We start from the raw sequence: 15,769 nt of genomic DNA, 5'->3' as shown, positions 1-15,769 counted from the left end.
CACGGTGTAGTTTTCTTTTTAGAAAACACTCCATGCTGAATAGCCACGCTGTGCAGAGGAGAGTTCCTATGCAACCGTTGCGTTACGTGTTGTTTGAAGGGCTCCATGGAGTTTTCTGTTGAGTTGAGTTGACTTTTTCCACTGACTACAGAGTTCCCTGGCAAAAACGGCGAAAGGAGCAAGTGCCGCTCTAGGAGAGCTGCCAGGATTTTTTGCAGCAATGGCTGATGGGATACTATCAGGAGGGCCAGGGGAGGAGAGAGGTTGGAGGAACTGTCAATCAAACATCGCAATGGATTTTGCTCAACTCCACGGTAGTCCACAGTCACATAACAGTGGAGTTAGAACATGTTGTGTGGGGAGTACCTTCTAAAAACTCAACTGTTGAGTGGAGTTTTCACACTGCATTGACAAAGGTGTTGTCTCAACTGAGCCATACACACACTGTTCCAGAATGGTAATCATGCAGTTGGATTCCCGAAAACATGCAGAGGGGGCAAAGCAAGTTGATGAGTTTCAGCAAAAAACAAACAAACAAACAACAACACAGCTAGTAAGGGAAAAGATTACACATATTCATTATAGGTGTCAGGACACTTTTACATATGTGGTTCGCCCATATGTTATTGTAACATCTTTGGAGATTCTTTTTCTTTTCTTTTTTTCCAACTGTTCTACTGATATTTTATTTCTGATTCTTCATTGTTCCCCTTTATATGATTATTTCCATCATTAATTACATTTTTTGGAATTAATATTAGAATGATCTCAAAATATTTTATCGGATATTTGCAAGTATATTTCAAGGGCCTGGTGTGTGTGTGTGTGTGTGTGTGTGTGTGTGTGTGTGTGTGTACGCAACACACAACACTTTTCTAATCAGACAAGATGAGATTATGAGAGACACGCAAAAAGCTGATATTTTACGTGAACTGAATTGTGAGCATGCTGTGAGTGTGTTGTGAGTGTCACGCCACTGCATGGCAAACATAGTTTAAGGCCTGAAAGTAAGTGTGTGTGTGTGTGTGTGTGTGTGTGTTTACACTTTCTTCAACCGCTTGGGCCATGAATAAATAAATTGTAACAGGGTTTTGCTGAAAGCTGGTGTAGTGAAGCCAGGGCTTGCCAGAGACACAATGCCAGCACTTTTTGATCAGCACGTCACTGATGTCATTGGCCACCTCCTCTCAAAATTGTGTAGCTGCAATCCTCACAGTAGCAGGATAGGGATCAATTTCCCCGGCAACAATACATTTGTTTATTTATTTTATTTATTTATTACATTTCTATACCGCCCAATAGCCGGAGCTCTCTGGGCGGTTCACAAATTGCTCCTTGCTGTAATGCTAAATATTTTGAAGTGGCTTGGTCTTGAATGGGCAATTAAGACCCACGAGCTTTACAATGGTGGAAATAAAACTGGTAGGACCAATTTGTTAATATAGAGTTGTAGGACTTTTTTCTGCCTAAACATGTGTCGGACTGTGCCTTCAGAGGGTAATATGGTCACCTAGACCTCCAGTTCAAACTCATGGAGCCTGGATTTTTCTATTTGCTTTTGGGGAGTGGCTATGGGGACTGTCAAGATGAATGCCTGTACTTCAACATTTACACCACTGGTTATGAAACTATATCAATCTTCCTAAGAGTGCAATCCTATGCATGTTTAGACAGAAAAAGTCCTACTACATTCAGCATTCTCCAGCCAGCCATGCTGGCTGGGGAATGCTGGGAATAGTAGGCCTTTTTTCTGTCAAATCCAAAATTACGCAGTGAGCTTCATGGCTGAGTGAATCTCCCAATTCCAGTTTAACAGTACACTACACTGGCTCTCTTATCCCAACTAAGATTACAGGGATAACCAGCTTAGGGTGCAATCAATGAACCAAGAAATGCATTCAATAAAATATTCCCCAGTCAATACTAATGACAGGAAACTCCCCACCCTGCTCCAGTTCAACTGGGCTTAACAAACTGTACTATTTTCCAAAACAACTGGAAAATACCTCAGTTAATTCTGATCCAAATTCCAAGCCAGTTCAGAGCCTACACATCAGCAGGAGCACAATGACATTACAATTTCTCCACCAATTCCCTTACCTGGCATTGCCGGAGAAGTTGCTACTGCTGTAATGGCAGCAATAAGGTGAGTACAGACATGGTTTATGAGCATGACAAATTCATATTCCAAATGGAGACATTTTAAGGCTCACTGACATCACTAATCAATATTCTGTCATATATACCATAACCAGGATTCAACAAGCTATTTTAAGCTCACCTAAGAGCTTAGATATACCCAGTTACATTTTTTTTTTACTTTCTTTCTTTGAATAGACCACATAATACCATAACACAAACTGCTTTGTAAAGTACCATCAGTTTCAAAAGTGATTTATTATGCAGCATACAAGAAAACTGTTTGAGAAATGCAAATGCCCCCTTGGAGTGCAGAACTAATTGTGCAGTTCTTTGGATCCTAGCCTATGTTTCCACTGGCAGAATTGCCTGGGTCCAAAGTACATGCAATGTGCTCTGATGTGCACAGAATCTGCACAGCATGTAAACATCCAAATCTGCATCTAACTGCATTTCTGTCAGTGCCAGATAAGTTCTCAGTGTTACAGGAGTGCTGTTGCCATGGAATTATTCCGTGTCGCACAAACCCTCTTTTTCGATAAGTACTTTCTGTTGCAAAATCCATTTGTGCTACAACAGAGCAAACATGGCCAAAAGAGCAGACACAGCCTCAGGGCCCATGTCAGTTAAGACATAATTTCTCTGACTACAAACTTGTGGATTAATTGCCTGTCCTGTGTCAGCAGTTACTGAAAGAATGAACTCCAGGATTTAACAATACCTGTGATATTTTTTTTTAAAAAAAATCTATTTAAAAATACTTTATGAAAACAGACTTATCACACATGTACTTTTTTGTTTTTTGCTATAATATTAGAACTGTAACACATCCTTAGAAATTGCAATCCAAAGAAAATACAGTATATACAAGTTCCATTGTAAGTATCTGGGAAGAATACTGTTTTGAACAGTGCTTAACAGTTGGATTGAGCTAAATAACCATTGAATAGTAATTGTATTCTTAATATCTTATGCAACAACAGAAATAGATTCATTTCCCCACCTCACATATCACAATAGAGACTTTTCTTTGTTTTGTTTGGATTATTGGACAGTCCGTTCCTAGAAGAACTGCAGTATCAGAAATGTCAACATACTCTTAGCTCAAACTCTTCATAGCTCAAAGCCAAAATACTGCACATAATTCGAAATTCCCAACATAAATCCTTTTTCCAAGCCTGATATATCATCTGCAGAACTCATATGCCTAGTTTCCAGGGTGATGTTCTGTTATCATTCTTCCAAAATCCTAAAACGTATGTCTAGAACTAAACAAGTCATCACCCACAACATATAGTTGGAACTGGGAAGCAACACTATATTATGGAAAATACTTTCTGTTATAATTTATAATGAACTTAGAAATTCTCTGGAAGTGCTGACAGATATACTAAGGTTGCAAAGCCATCTTCATACATGGCTGTATATAATTACAGGCACTGGAAGCAAAACATATTTTTTAATTAGTGTCATGACTTCATCCTTAGATAAATCAAACAGTGAATCTGAAACAGAGGGGGTTCAAATCCCTGGGTTGTATCTAGTGTTAGTCCTACTTAAGAGCATTTTCATTGAAATGAATAGGACTTACAGTAGGTTAGACTATCACTAGATACCTCATCCCCTAAAGACAAAACTATACCAGGTGCTAAATATGTGACTTTTTACATTGTGTGAACCTTTTTAAAAATGCAAATTGCAGTGTATTGTAAACAATCAGGCCCAGGACTACAGGGAGCAGGAAGATGGGATTTATCACTTTCCCTCCTACTGTGGTCCCTGTGAAAATTGCTGCCCCAAAATTCCTATTTGCATTGGGAGGGAATCCCAATTTTCTCTGCGAAATTCTCACTGTTTATTGTAGCAAGCCATCTTTGGATACAGCAATTACTTTTATTCTCAAAGTAAAATACAAATAGAAGTGAAATAAGGAGTCAGGTTAGAGCATTCTTCCCTGACCTGGTGCCCTCCAGATGTTTTGGACTCTAACTCCCAGCATTCCTGGCCATTAAGACTGGGGGTGAAGGAAGCTGAAGTCCAAAATATCTGGAGGACACAAGCTTGGCCATGGCTGGGCTAGAGTAGAGATTCTGGTTCTTTCCTTGAACAATAAAGCCAAATTATCTATATATTACTCCATCATCATTTCATCCCTGAACGCTTTGGCACTACAAAGACAAGGGGGTATTTGATTCTGCAAAGTTTTGCCTATCCTGCCTCTATATCCAGAACATGCAATATCACCAGTATTATTTTTTTACATAAAAAGTAGTTTGGAAGAAACAATAACTGTATCCCACATAATCAGAAGGCTTTTTGTAGGTTTTAAATGCCCCACGGTGGCTGCACCATGGTAGTGCATCAGTTATATGACACAGCACCCACCTCACAGCCACCGCAGGGCTTTACCGTGAAGTAGTGTATTTAAAAAGTCAGACACTTACCCCAACATTTTATGCTGGAGCAAGGTAACCACGGCTCTTCTGCCGTCTGACCTCGTTCCTGCATTGAGGCTAAAGCATTCCTGGGTGGATGGCAACCCCTGACTGGTCGACGGAAGCCTGGGCAGAGGGTGGGCCCTGTGAGCCAAATGGCCCCTGGAAAGCCCGCGCTGCCTCCTGTGCCAGGATTACCTGCCACCCCATCCCACCACAGCAGCGAAAGTGTGGGGTTTTCCCAAAAGTGGCAGCGACCCAGCGCCATCAAGGCAGGTAAAGAAAATAGTATTTCATGCTAGAGCCTTTCACATTTCTTTGAACCTCCTAAACCAAGTTCTATTCCAATATATGAACTTTCTGATGAATTAATATATTTCAGCATTCCTTTTCCTTGGTTGCTGATTACATGTTCCAAGTTAATATCACAGTAGATATAATATACATTCCTTGCTTTTTTTTAGCCTGGTAGACTGACTTTCTAAAACATTTGGTGCCCCCTAGTGACATTACTGTACATTAAGAGTTTGTAGAATTTTGTATGAAATACTGATAAAATTAGAGCTGGATAAAAAAAAGTAATTTAAAAATTAATGAAATCTATCCCTAAAATTTTAAAAGTATACATGGAAGTTTTAAGTTACATTCTTAAATATCCCTAATTAGAATGGGAAAACATAAGCAACTTATTAGCTTATCACAAACTGTGATGGAAGTATTTGGTTCTGTTTATTTAGAGATATACAGGTTCAACAACAACAGTTTATTGCGGTCAATAGACCATTCCAGCAAATAAAAATTTTACATACAAGCAAACTGAACATACCATTAACTATTAAAAGTCAGGCGATCATAGAAGATCTAAAAGAAATGGCTAATAGTAGCTCTCCTGTGACTTGGGAGACATGTACAATTTTTGAGTTACTCTTTTCTCTACCTGTCCCAGCCTTACACACTTATACCGCCTGCTTTCCAAGTGACTGGTTAGATGTGGAGATGAGAGAACATTGGAAATGGAAGCAGAAGGAAGAACCTTGCAGAACCCCAAGATAAGAAGAGGGTACAGCATGGGCCACACAGTGATGGAAATTTCTTATATCCCAGGACAATCCCTGGGATATTGCCCCATGTAGACATGCCCTGTATGGAGTGAATGTGGGGTGAACAGATTTCTGCCCCATTGTTTTGCACTTATGCGTCACTTGATTCAGTTTCCTTCTAAAGGAGTATCTTCTGTGGCTGTGTGTACAATGATGATGATTACATGTGTGATTAGTCACACATGCAAAGATAAATTTTGGATGCTCTCAGGTATTGCTGCTGGATTCTAAAGAATGGTCCTTTTTACTTCGGAGTAGTCATGAATAAGCTGGATTTCTGTACTGTGCTGCTTCTCACTGTTATTTCTGATGCAGAGGGGTGGTTTGGAGGATGCTTGGTGGAAGCTATGCAAAGGAGTGGATTTTGGATGCTTTCAGAACTTGCTGCTTTTCTGTGCCGCTCTGAGGATGGTGGTATCATTGTCATCATCATCCCCCACCCCCGCACACTCAACTTCACAGACATGCTCTATTAATGGGTAGCAATGGATCATTATTTAATTACTTATTAGTAGTAACTAGTAATAGTTGCATGGCTGTGTGAAATCTCCTCCCTACTGTTTTGCACTCATGAACTTAAAGTCTCGTCATGCAAAGGAATACTTTTGTGTCATTGTGGGGAACCCCCCTCCCACTGGTTGGCATTCATAATATCAAACTTCATGTGCTTCAGTTTCTGTGATACGGCCTGCTCGGGATTCAAAAGACTGCTCCGTCTCTGTTTATCCCTTGGCACCACTCCTGATGATCTGTCGTCTGCAACACCAGCCCAAGCGAGCACCAGCTGCCACTGTAAGTAATTTCAGAATTAGAAAAAGATTTTTTCTTTCACGATTCATGAAATTGTATGTACTGGGTGGGATCATGGTATGTGTGGGGGCGAGGGATGTAGTGCCTTGGCACACTGAAGGACTGAATGAGGGCCAATAATCAATCCTGACAAGCAGAGGTACTGTTTGTGGGTGGCTCATCTACCTTAAGTGATGTTCAACTGCTTCTGGAGGGGGTTGCACTATCCCTAAAGGATCAGGCTTGTAGTTCGGGGGTTCCCTTGGTTCCAGCATTGTCACTAGAGGCACAGGTGGACTTGGTGGCATTGAGCACCTTTTATCAGCTTGGGCTGATATACTAACTACGTCCTTATCTCGACAGACATAGCTAGCTACAGTTATCTATGCTCTGGTTAGCTGGATTACTGCACTGTGTTAAATATGTAACTGCCTTTGAAAAGAGTCAGGAAACTTCAGCTGGTCCAAGATTGGACAGCGAGATTGTTAATAGGGCCTGGCCAATGTGCTCATATTATGCCAGTACTTTTCCATTTTCACAGTACATTTTCACATGTCCAGGCCCAATTCAAAGTGCCAGTATTAACATTCGAAGCCTTAAACAGTTTGGGGCCAGGTTACCTGAAGGATCGACTCTTCCCATATATACCCTATAAGATTGTCCTCAGTGATACTTCTCCGGGAGCCTTCTCTGGTAAAGGAAGTGAGATGGGTGGCTACTAAGAAGAGGGCTTTTCCTGTTGCAGCACCCCATTTGTGGAATGAGCTTCCCAGAGAGGCTTGCCTGGTGCCTAGGCTGTGCTCTTCCCAGTACCAGGTGAAGACCTCCTTATTTTCCCAGGCATTTTAGTCTTTCCATTTCCATTGTTTTAAATCTGTTACTGCAGTTTATATCTTTGCATTGCTGCTAGGATTTATTTTAGTTGTTACTTTTATTTTATACTTTAGTTTTAAACGTTTATATTGTATGTTATGTTGTATTTTATGGTTTTAATTGTCATGAACTGCCCAGAGAGCTTTGGCTGTTGGGCAGTATAAAAATGTAATAAATAAAATAAATAAAAATATATAATTAGTGGGCAAAGTAAAATGATGCTTAGCCCTGGAAGGCAAGCTGAGGAGCTAGAGGCAGGTGTGTAATCATAACCAGGCAAAAAGTCAAATTCTTGAGCAGGCAAACAGAGATAAGAGGAAACAGAGATAGGAACATAGTCCAAGTCAGAGTGGGGTCCAGACTCAAGGTGAAAATACTAGGCCAGAAGCAGGTGCAAAGTCAAAGTCCAGCACAGGCTCCCAAACCAAGGCAGCAGTCAGGAAAAAGGAGTAGGGATATTAGCAGAGATACCCTTATACTCAAAACAAGTTGCTCAGATGAAGATAAACTCAGACGCCAGGCTTTATAGGGCTTGATGAGCAAGGCTTGGCCTATGGAAAGGATGGGGAACTTATGACCCTTCCAGATGTTGTTGGGCTGCAACTCCCATTAATCTCACCACTAGCTATGCTGGCTAGGGCTGATGAGAGCTGCAGTCGAACAACATCTGGAGGGCCACATGTTCCTTACCTCTGGCCTATGAGGTCATACTGCTGATACTGCAGCCTAGATGGTTCCTTTGAACTGCAGAGCTTAGTCTGCCAGGCTTTCCAAGGAACCAGAGTGCTGGTGGTGCAGGAACTACAGTGCAGGAGCCTGGCTTCTGGAAGCCCTGGCCTGAGATCACCACCACCCTGGCACCCTGCAGAAAGCACTCTCTCACAGTGGAAGTAGTATTATTTTTTTAGAGTAACACCAGTTGGTTGCTACTGCCTTACTACCAGTAATCATCTTCGGACACTCAAATCCTCTCCCATGCTCCACTGCAGTTATAACGGCTGTTAATATAATTTCTGTTATTGGCTATGCTTGCATCTGAATAGCAGTCAACTACGCTAGAGGCATACAATCAATGTTATATATAAAAAAAGAAGGTATATACTGTATGAGTTCAGAGTTCTTATGAGGACAAACAACACCAAAAATTCCAAAGCACAATATACTTTATAAGTGTTACATAATCACACATAAATTGATGCTATTAACATTATAAAAAATATTTTTGCATTAAAAAAGTATATTTAAAGAAAAGGGAGGCCACATAGCCGACTGTGCTGGAGCTACTGGAGCTACTGCTACATAAAGAATATCAAGAGTAGCAGACTGCTACAACACACTTGAATCCATGCTTACAGACAATCATACACATGCATACTCAGAAGTAAGTCCCATTGAGTTAAATGGAGTCACTCCCAGGTAAAGGTGTATAACATTGCAATTTGAGTTACTGCAATTTTAACAATCGTATTCTACTTTCTTTATTCATACAGTGAAATATGTTTAAAATAAAACTAAAGTAGGCTTAATTGAATGAGGTTTTTACTAAAATAGAAGGAAACAAAGCATAATTTAGAACAGCCTTTCCCAATCTGGTGCCCTGCAGATGTCTTGGACTACAACTCCCATCACCCCACACCAGCCACAACTTGAGAACACCAGATTAAGCTGAGCATATTAAGTGTAATTAATACAAACCAAATAAATAAATATGTCAGTGTCAAGATGGGACCTTTTAAGCTATGCTGTATCTCAGCAGTGCAGTAACTCAAGCTCTGGGACCAAAATCCAGCCTACCAGGAGTCCTACTCTGAACTTCTGGGGTTCCCCAGAAGGTCACCCCCTTTCCTTCAGCCACCAATTGTCTGATAGATATCCAGCTTCTTTACAGTTCTCTCTCACCCATTCTAAAAGGTTGAAAAGCCTGTCCTAAGGATTAATTACTGACCCTAAGAACTTTAAGATAAAATATGCTGGTTGGCCCTGCTCTTTTTTATTTTGACCCCACCCACTACTGGAATGTAGCCACTGAGAGTTTCTCCAAAATGGAATTTGGCTTTTGGACTGAAATTGGTTCTGTACCCCTCTGTATCTGATTGTTGCATTTTTTTTCTTCCCACAATTCCAGCTTAAAGGTAAGCACTAAAGTAGGAAAGTAGGACGTTCTTGTGTAGACATTTGATTTGTTTATCACTACAGCACAAGATTTTCCTAGCTTGTTTTTGTCATCACAGTAATGTTTCAATGATCAGAAAATATGCCCTCCAGATAGCAGCATTCCATACACCGATTAACGGCATAAGAGTCTTGCTCCTTGTTCAGTCAAACAGGTTCAATCATCACCTATTCTGTTAGTTAAGAGCACCGTAGCATTATTATATCTACAGTGCAATGTGCCAAAACATTACATTCACTACCCTTGAAAATTCAAGGACTAGGGTATGGCTTAACACACTGTCACTGGAAGTTTTATGGTAGTTAAAACATTGTATCTGCAATTTAACAGAGGCCTCACAATTTTACCATTTGCTGCCATAACATGATTCTTTCTAGAGAACAAAAGGGAAAATGTGCTATGTACTGTAACACTATCTGAAGAAAAATAGTGAAACATCTGCAAATGATTTTTCTAACTCAGAAAAGTATTTTAGTTACTGTGATGAAATTAGAAAAAACTATTGTTATTAGAGCTACTCAAGAACACACCCAGTGTCAGTGACTATCAGACATAAGAATAATTCCCAGCTACAAATGCAAGCTTATGTTTTGCTTGAGGAGAGGAGAAAGTGAGACATCCTGGTCTCATCCAGCCAGGACATGCTTGTAGAAGAACTAGGGAGACCTCTCTTCTTCAGTCATTCATAGGTTCAGAAAGGAGGAAGACCTCTGTATGCCTGCCCATGCACAAATCCATACTTAAATATTGTGTGTGTGTGTGACATAGGATTCTTTGGTTTCTGGGAATCAAAGTTGGAACCAGAGCTCCAACCTCGGAACCCAGAAACCACTTATCCTGCTCCTGGCCCACCCCCTTGTAGCCAGCGCAGTTCTCTCTGTGCCAGCTATGTTTTCACACTCTGAAAAAGAGCACAAAGAGGGTAAGTCCCGCAGGAGGGGAGGAGACCATGGAATCTGCTTTACGCAGCTTCCTATGGGTCCTTTACGCAGCTTCCTTCTAGGGTCATTCTGTCTCCCTCCCCAAAGCTGCAGCTAGACGGGCAAAATGCAGAGTGGTTACAGCAAGGAGGAGGCAAAATTCAGGGCAGCTAGAGCACGGAGGAGAGGATCTCCTCTGTGCTCCAGCTAACCTACATAGAATAGTTGGCAGCACATTTAGACAGAAAAAAGCCCTACAGCTCCCAACCAACATTTATTTTTTATTTATTTATTTATTTATTTATTACATTTTTATACCGCCCAATAGCCGAAGCTCTCTGGGCGGTTCACATGGTGGAAGATTCTTTTCCCCCATATCCTACTGGGCCTTGATGGCCTGATGTTTTTACCTTCTCCAGAGCAATTCCTGAATATTTGTGTTCAGTTATGTTGTCCCAGCTGGTAGTTTGGCATCAGACAGGATTTGGCCTTAGAGGAGTGAAGTAGTTAAGACACACTGTAAACCTTGAGAACAGAGAGGGGGGCTTAGGGGCTCTGGCCTTCAAAATAGTCTTTCAACTGAGGTATATAATAGCTGGACCTCCAGGGCAATGGTTAATGGCAGCAAAAGAAACGTATATTGTTCTTACACCTCACACCTCCAATAATTTTATCCAACAGTCAGACTAGTTGTACAGTGTTCAAGCTACCAAAACTCCATTTTAGGACAGCATGATACTAAAAAACTAGCTGAACAATCTACCTCCTATTCTTTAAATTTAAAATAATATTTTACAGGAGTTACAGCATCACAATTTAATCCCATTAATCTAAGGAACAAAAGTTACACTGGCCAAACAAAGTAACAATAAAGGAAGATGCATCATTAGAAATGTTATAAAAAAATAAACAAATAGAATAGAAAAGCAATATTTTAAAGTAGCTTAGAAATCGTATGCACACTTTTCTGGAGTAAGAGCTCTTTCAAATATGCATACATAGGATCAAACTGCAAAAGCCCAAGCACAGGGAGGAAGAGTACAGTTTACTGGGCCCAGCCATCCAGGGAGTGCAGCCCACACTGCAATCTCATTTCCACAAGGGGGCAAATTGAGGCTAAATTTGTTTTAATACTGTTGTTTTTATGCTTTTGATGGTTTTAAATTTTGTATACTTTTTTACTGTTTACTGTTTTTAACTTTTGTAAACCGCCCAGAGAGCTTCGGCTATGGGGCGGTATATAAATGTAATAAAATAGATAAATAAATTGTAGGCCATGTTTTTTTGAGGATATTTTTGAAACCCTATTTCTCTATATGTGTGTACCAAATGTCCAGATCTTGAGATATGGGGAGCCAAACAAAAATAGCGTTAGAGAAGAATAAGCAACATTCAGAACAGTAAGTTGCTGGCATAGGCCCTTCTCTAGAACAGAGAGTTTGCTTGTGCCGTTAAGCTAGGACAGAGAGAGAGATTTGTGCTTCCTATGTGACATTTTCTCTCAAGAACTACCAATCCCAGTGTTACTTGTGCATGTGCAGGAGAGAGGGACAAAGCACTACAATAATGAGGGGCGTTGATCCCAAAAACAAGGCTGTTGATTTATGGGCCCAAATATAGGTGAGGGGCAGAGCAATCCTATGCCCCCTAGACAGCGTCTGGAGCACCATAGATCTGATCATAGATCTCTCCGGTCCTCCTCCCAGCTGCTGTGGAAAGCTCCATGGTGGCTCCTTTTTCTGAGGTCACAAAAGAAGAGGTTGAGGAGTTGAAAAGGAGATGTTCCAGTGGGGAAGGAGAAGCATGGGTTATTATTATTATTATTATTTATTTATTTATTTATTTATTTATATAGCACCATCAATGTACATGGTGCTGTACAGAGTAAAACAGTAAATAGCAAGACTCTGCCGCATAGGCTTACATTCTAATAAAATCATAATGAAACAATAAGGAGGGGTAGAGAATGCAAACAGGCACAGGGTAGGGTAAGCAGGCACAGGGTAGGGTAAAACTAACAGTATAAAGTCTGCACAACATCAAGTTTTAAAAGCTTTAGGAAAAAGAAAAGTTTTTAGTTGAGCTTTAAAAGCTGCGATTGAACTTCTCCATCACCTATCCCAGACCACTGGAAAGGAGGTAATCTAGATGTGCTGAGAGGCTCAACCAGCTAAAAACAGCAAAATCTGAAGAATGGAAGACTATAAAAGCCTCCATCTTCATCTTGCCTTGCCAGGCCCTTGCCAGCAGGGTTTTGGATAGTGGGCTTTGATCTTGGAGTCCTCTGTCCATCAACAGGGCAATCCATGTTGGGATAGTCATAAGCACCCGATCTTGGAGGCTAACAATTATCCAATGTAGGGCAGAGGGAAAGTGGGGGGATGACAACCCTCTCCTCTGTGTTCATCTACACTGCAGTTTCTGCTAAATGCTCAATTTTGACTCCCCCCCCCCACACATGAATGATGCTTGGGCTCCGTCAAACTCTAAACCCTTACTTAAGTCAATGACAATTACTTAATATAACAAAAATAAAAAATAAAAATATTATTTACCAGGAAGTTTCCCTGTTTCATCCTTGATCTGAAAAGAAACAGGCTTAAATTAAAAATTCAGCAAAAGCAGGGATGTAATAGCTATCATGGTCAAATTCTAAACACCTTTACTGAGAACTTGAACACCCATGTTAATGTGTCCAGAACCATTAACATAACCATGTTGAGTAATTCACATATTTTGTAATTTTAGGGTATTATCGTGATTGTTATTATTGTGCTCCTGCTACATGGGGTAATCTGTGGTGGGTGGGAATCCCAAAAAGTGGGTGGAGGGACCTTCCACAATAGAAGCCCTTCCTCTTGTGAAAGGTCCCTCTTGTGGAAGGCACATCCTGGATCTAACACTGTCTCTATTTTTCCTTGCCATCAGGGTTGTGGTGGCATTTGGGAGTCCTGAACCAGTCTGGGATCAGCAATGTATTGGAGGCAAATACACTGAAACTTAATCTGGGCAAGACAGAGGTGTTAATGAAGGGGAATCACTACAGCTAGATTACAGCCTGTTCTGGAGGGAATTGCATAGGTTTGTAGTTTTTGGAAGTTTCCCTGGATACTATGCTGTTCTGAATGCCCAAATAGCATTCTTTTATCAAAGTGCTAGCTGAAGTTTCTCCAGGGCAGAAAAAAATATCTCTTCACTGTCACCCACATTTTAGTAACATCCAGATTAGTTTATGGTGATGTGTTCTATATGGGGCTGCCTTTCAAAAGTGGTCAAAAACTACAACTAGTTCAGCAGTAAGACTATTAACAGGAAAAAGTTACACAGAGCACAACACTCAGATTTTCTGTCAATTTCACTTACTCAGTGGTTGTTTTTCATGCCCAATTTAAATGGATAGTTTTGAATTTAAAAGGCCTAATGAACTGCAGCAAGGATTATTCTAAGGACTGCCTTGTCCCACATGAACCTGCTCACTCACCTATATCATCATCGGAGGCCTTGCTCCACATATTCCCCCTTGCCAACTTCTGTGCACTCAGTCTTTCTCTGTGGTGGTGCCTAGATTATGGAATTCTATCCCAACCCCCCAAAACAGTCACCTGGCTCCCTCAATAAGGAATAGTAGTGGTTAGAGGGTTGGAAAAGGACTGGAGATCTCAGCTCCAGTCCCCACTCGGCCATGAAGCTCACTGGGTGACTGAGCCAGTCACTGACTCTCACTTTAACCTACCTCATAGGATTGTTGTGAGAATAAAATAAGGAGGACCATGTAAGCCACCTTAATCATCATCATCCCTCCTATTTTGGAGAACTTGTGAAAGAGCAAACAAATAGTTATCTTTAATTGGTTATATATTTATTAAAATGATTTCTGTCCAGCCTTTCAAAATATGGCAGACAGGTTGGTCACCTATACATCTATGGGTGCCCTTATTATACCAATATTAAAATCACTCCACTGGCTGCCAATCAGTTTCTGGGCGAAGTACAAAGTGTTGGTTATTACCTTTAAAGCCCTACATGGTTGGGTCTAGGTTACCTGTGAGATCGCCTTCCCCGTACAATCCTCCCTGCACACTCAGGTCCTCTGGGGAGAATGAGGCTGACAACTGTTACCCAGAGGACCTTCTCTTCTGCTGCTCCCAGACTGTGGAATGGCCTGCAGGAGGAGATTCGTCAACTTAACACTCTTTCTGAGTTTAATATAGAGACTAGTCTCTTCCAGAAGGCCTACCTAGATGAATTTTAAACCAAAGAATTTTAAGATACTGTGATTGTTATTTTAATATTGTATTGGTTTTATATGCTATTTTAATTAGTTTTATGCATTTGAGTTACATTGTATTGTTGTATTAATGTTGTTCCCTGCCTCAATCCAAAGGGAGAGGTGAGTTGTTATTATTATTCTCTAGACAGCACACAACCTTTTTGATAGTAAACTTTTTAAAATAATAAACAAGCAACATTAAACATGCTGGGACTGAAATAGGCCAGTATATTCATAATGTACTTTACCGAAAATTAAATTGGGTGCTGGGGAAGAAGAGAATTAAATACATAAGGTAGTATTATGTATTCAACCCTCCCCAGAGAGGTCCGCCTGGCGCCTACACTGTACTCCTTTGTCGCCAGCTGAAGACCTTTTTATTCTCTCAGTATTTTAACACTTAATTTTAACTTAAATTTAAATTTTACTGTTTTAACTCTGTATTTTAATTTTATATCAATTTTGCTGCGTGGTTTTTATCCTGGTTGTGCTTTTTATACTGTATTTTGTATTTGTGCTTTTAACCTGTTGGTTGTTTTATTACGGTTTTAATTTTTGTGAACCGCCCAGAGAGCTTCAGCTATTGGGCGGTATAAAAATGTGAAGAAAAAATAAATAAATACAGATGTGCATGTATAAGTGAATAAAGTTGTTATTTAGCTGCCGCCCGGTCCCTATGAGTGTGACGGGAAGGTAATCTTCATTGTGTTCAGCGGGACTTCACTTCCCAGCCCAAGTGCAATCGTAGCCGTGTCTACTCGGAAGTAAGTCCAACTGTGTTCAGTGGAGCTCCTTCACTAGCGAGGGTCGCCGATCCCCCGCCCCCAGAGTTCGTTTTTTGTGCGTGTTTTTACCCGCCCAATGTAGATCTGACAGGCTTTCGTTGCTGTAGTGAAGTTCTTCTCCTCAGCCGCTTACCGCCTTCCCTTTCTTTCTCTCTTCCCCTGGGGCGGTTCTCCTGAGGCGAACGCCAGAGGGCAGGCGGGGCCACCGAGAAGCCAGCCCAAGGAAACAGGCCGCCCGCCTGGCCGCCCCATCGATGGGGGCGGCGGCTCTGCGCTCGGCTCCCC

General features: G+C 41.0%; 1 protein-coding gene across 1 annotated transcript in view; it reads right to left on the bottom strand.

The window, feature by feature from the left end:
- ARL15 (ADP ribosylation factor like GTPase 15) overlaps window positions 1-15,620 on the bottom strand; it is a 264,752-nt gene extending 249,132 nt beyond the window's left edge. Inside the window, exons 1-2 of the mRNA XM_063128076.1 lie at window positions 15,554-15,620; window positions 12,985-13,012 (exon numbers count right to left, since the gene is read on the bottom strand). Of these exons, the coding sequence (XP_062984146.1) occupies window positions 12,985-13,005 (21 nt within the window). The 5' untranslated portion in view covers window positions 13,006-13,012; window positions 15,554-15,620. The remainder of the gene's footprint in view (window positions 1-12,984; window positions 13,013-15,553) is intronic.
- Window positions 15,621-15,769: the final 149 nt, after the last annotated feature.

Source organism: Elgaria multicarinata, chromosome 6 (assembly GCF_023053635.1).
Source record: "Elgaria multicarinata webbii isolate HBS135686 ecotype San Diego chromosome 6, rElgMul1.1.pri, whole genome shotgun sequence".
NCBI classification, from domain to species: domain Eukaryota; kingdom Metazoa; phylum Chordata; class Lepidosauria; order Squamata; family Anguidae; genus Elgaria; species Elgaria multicarinata.
The sequence above is the reverse complement of the archived record's forward strand: the minus strand, read 5'-3'. Positions and strand labels throughout refer to the sequence as shown.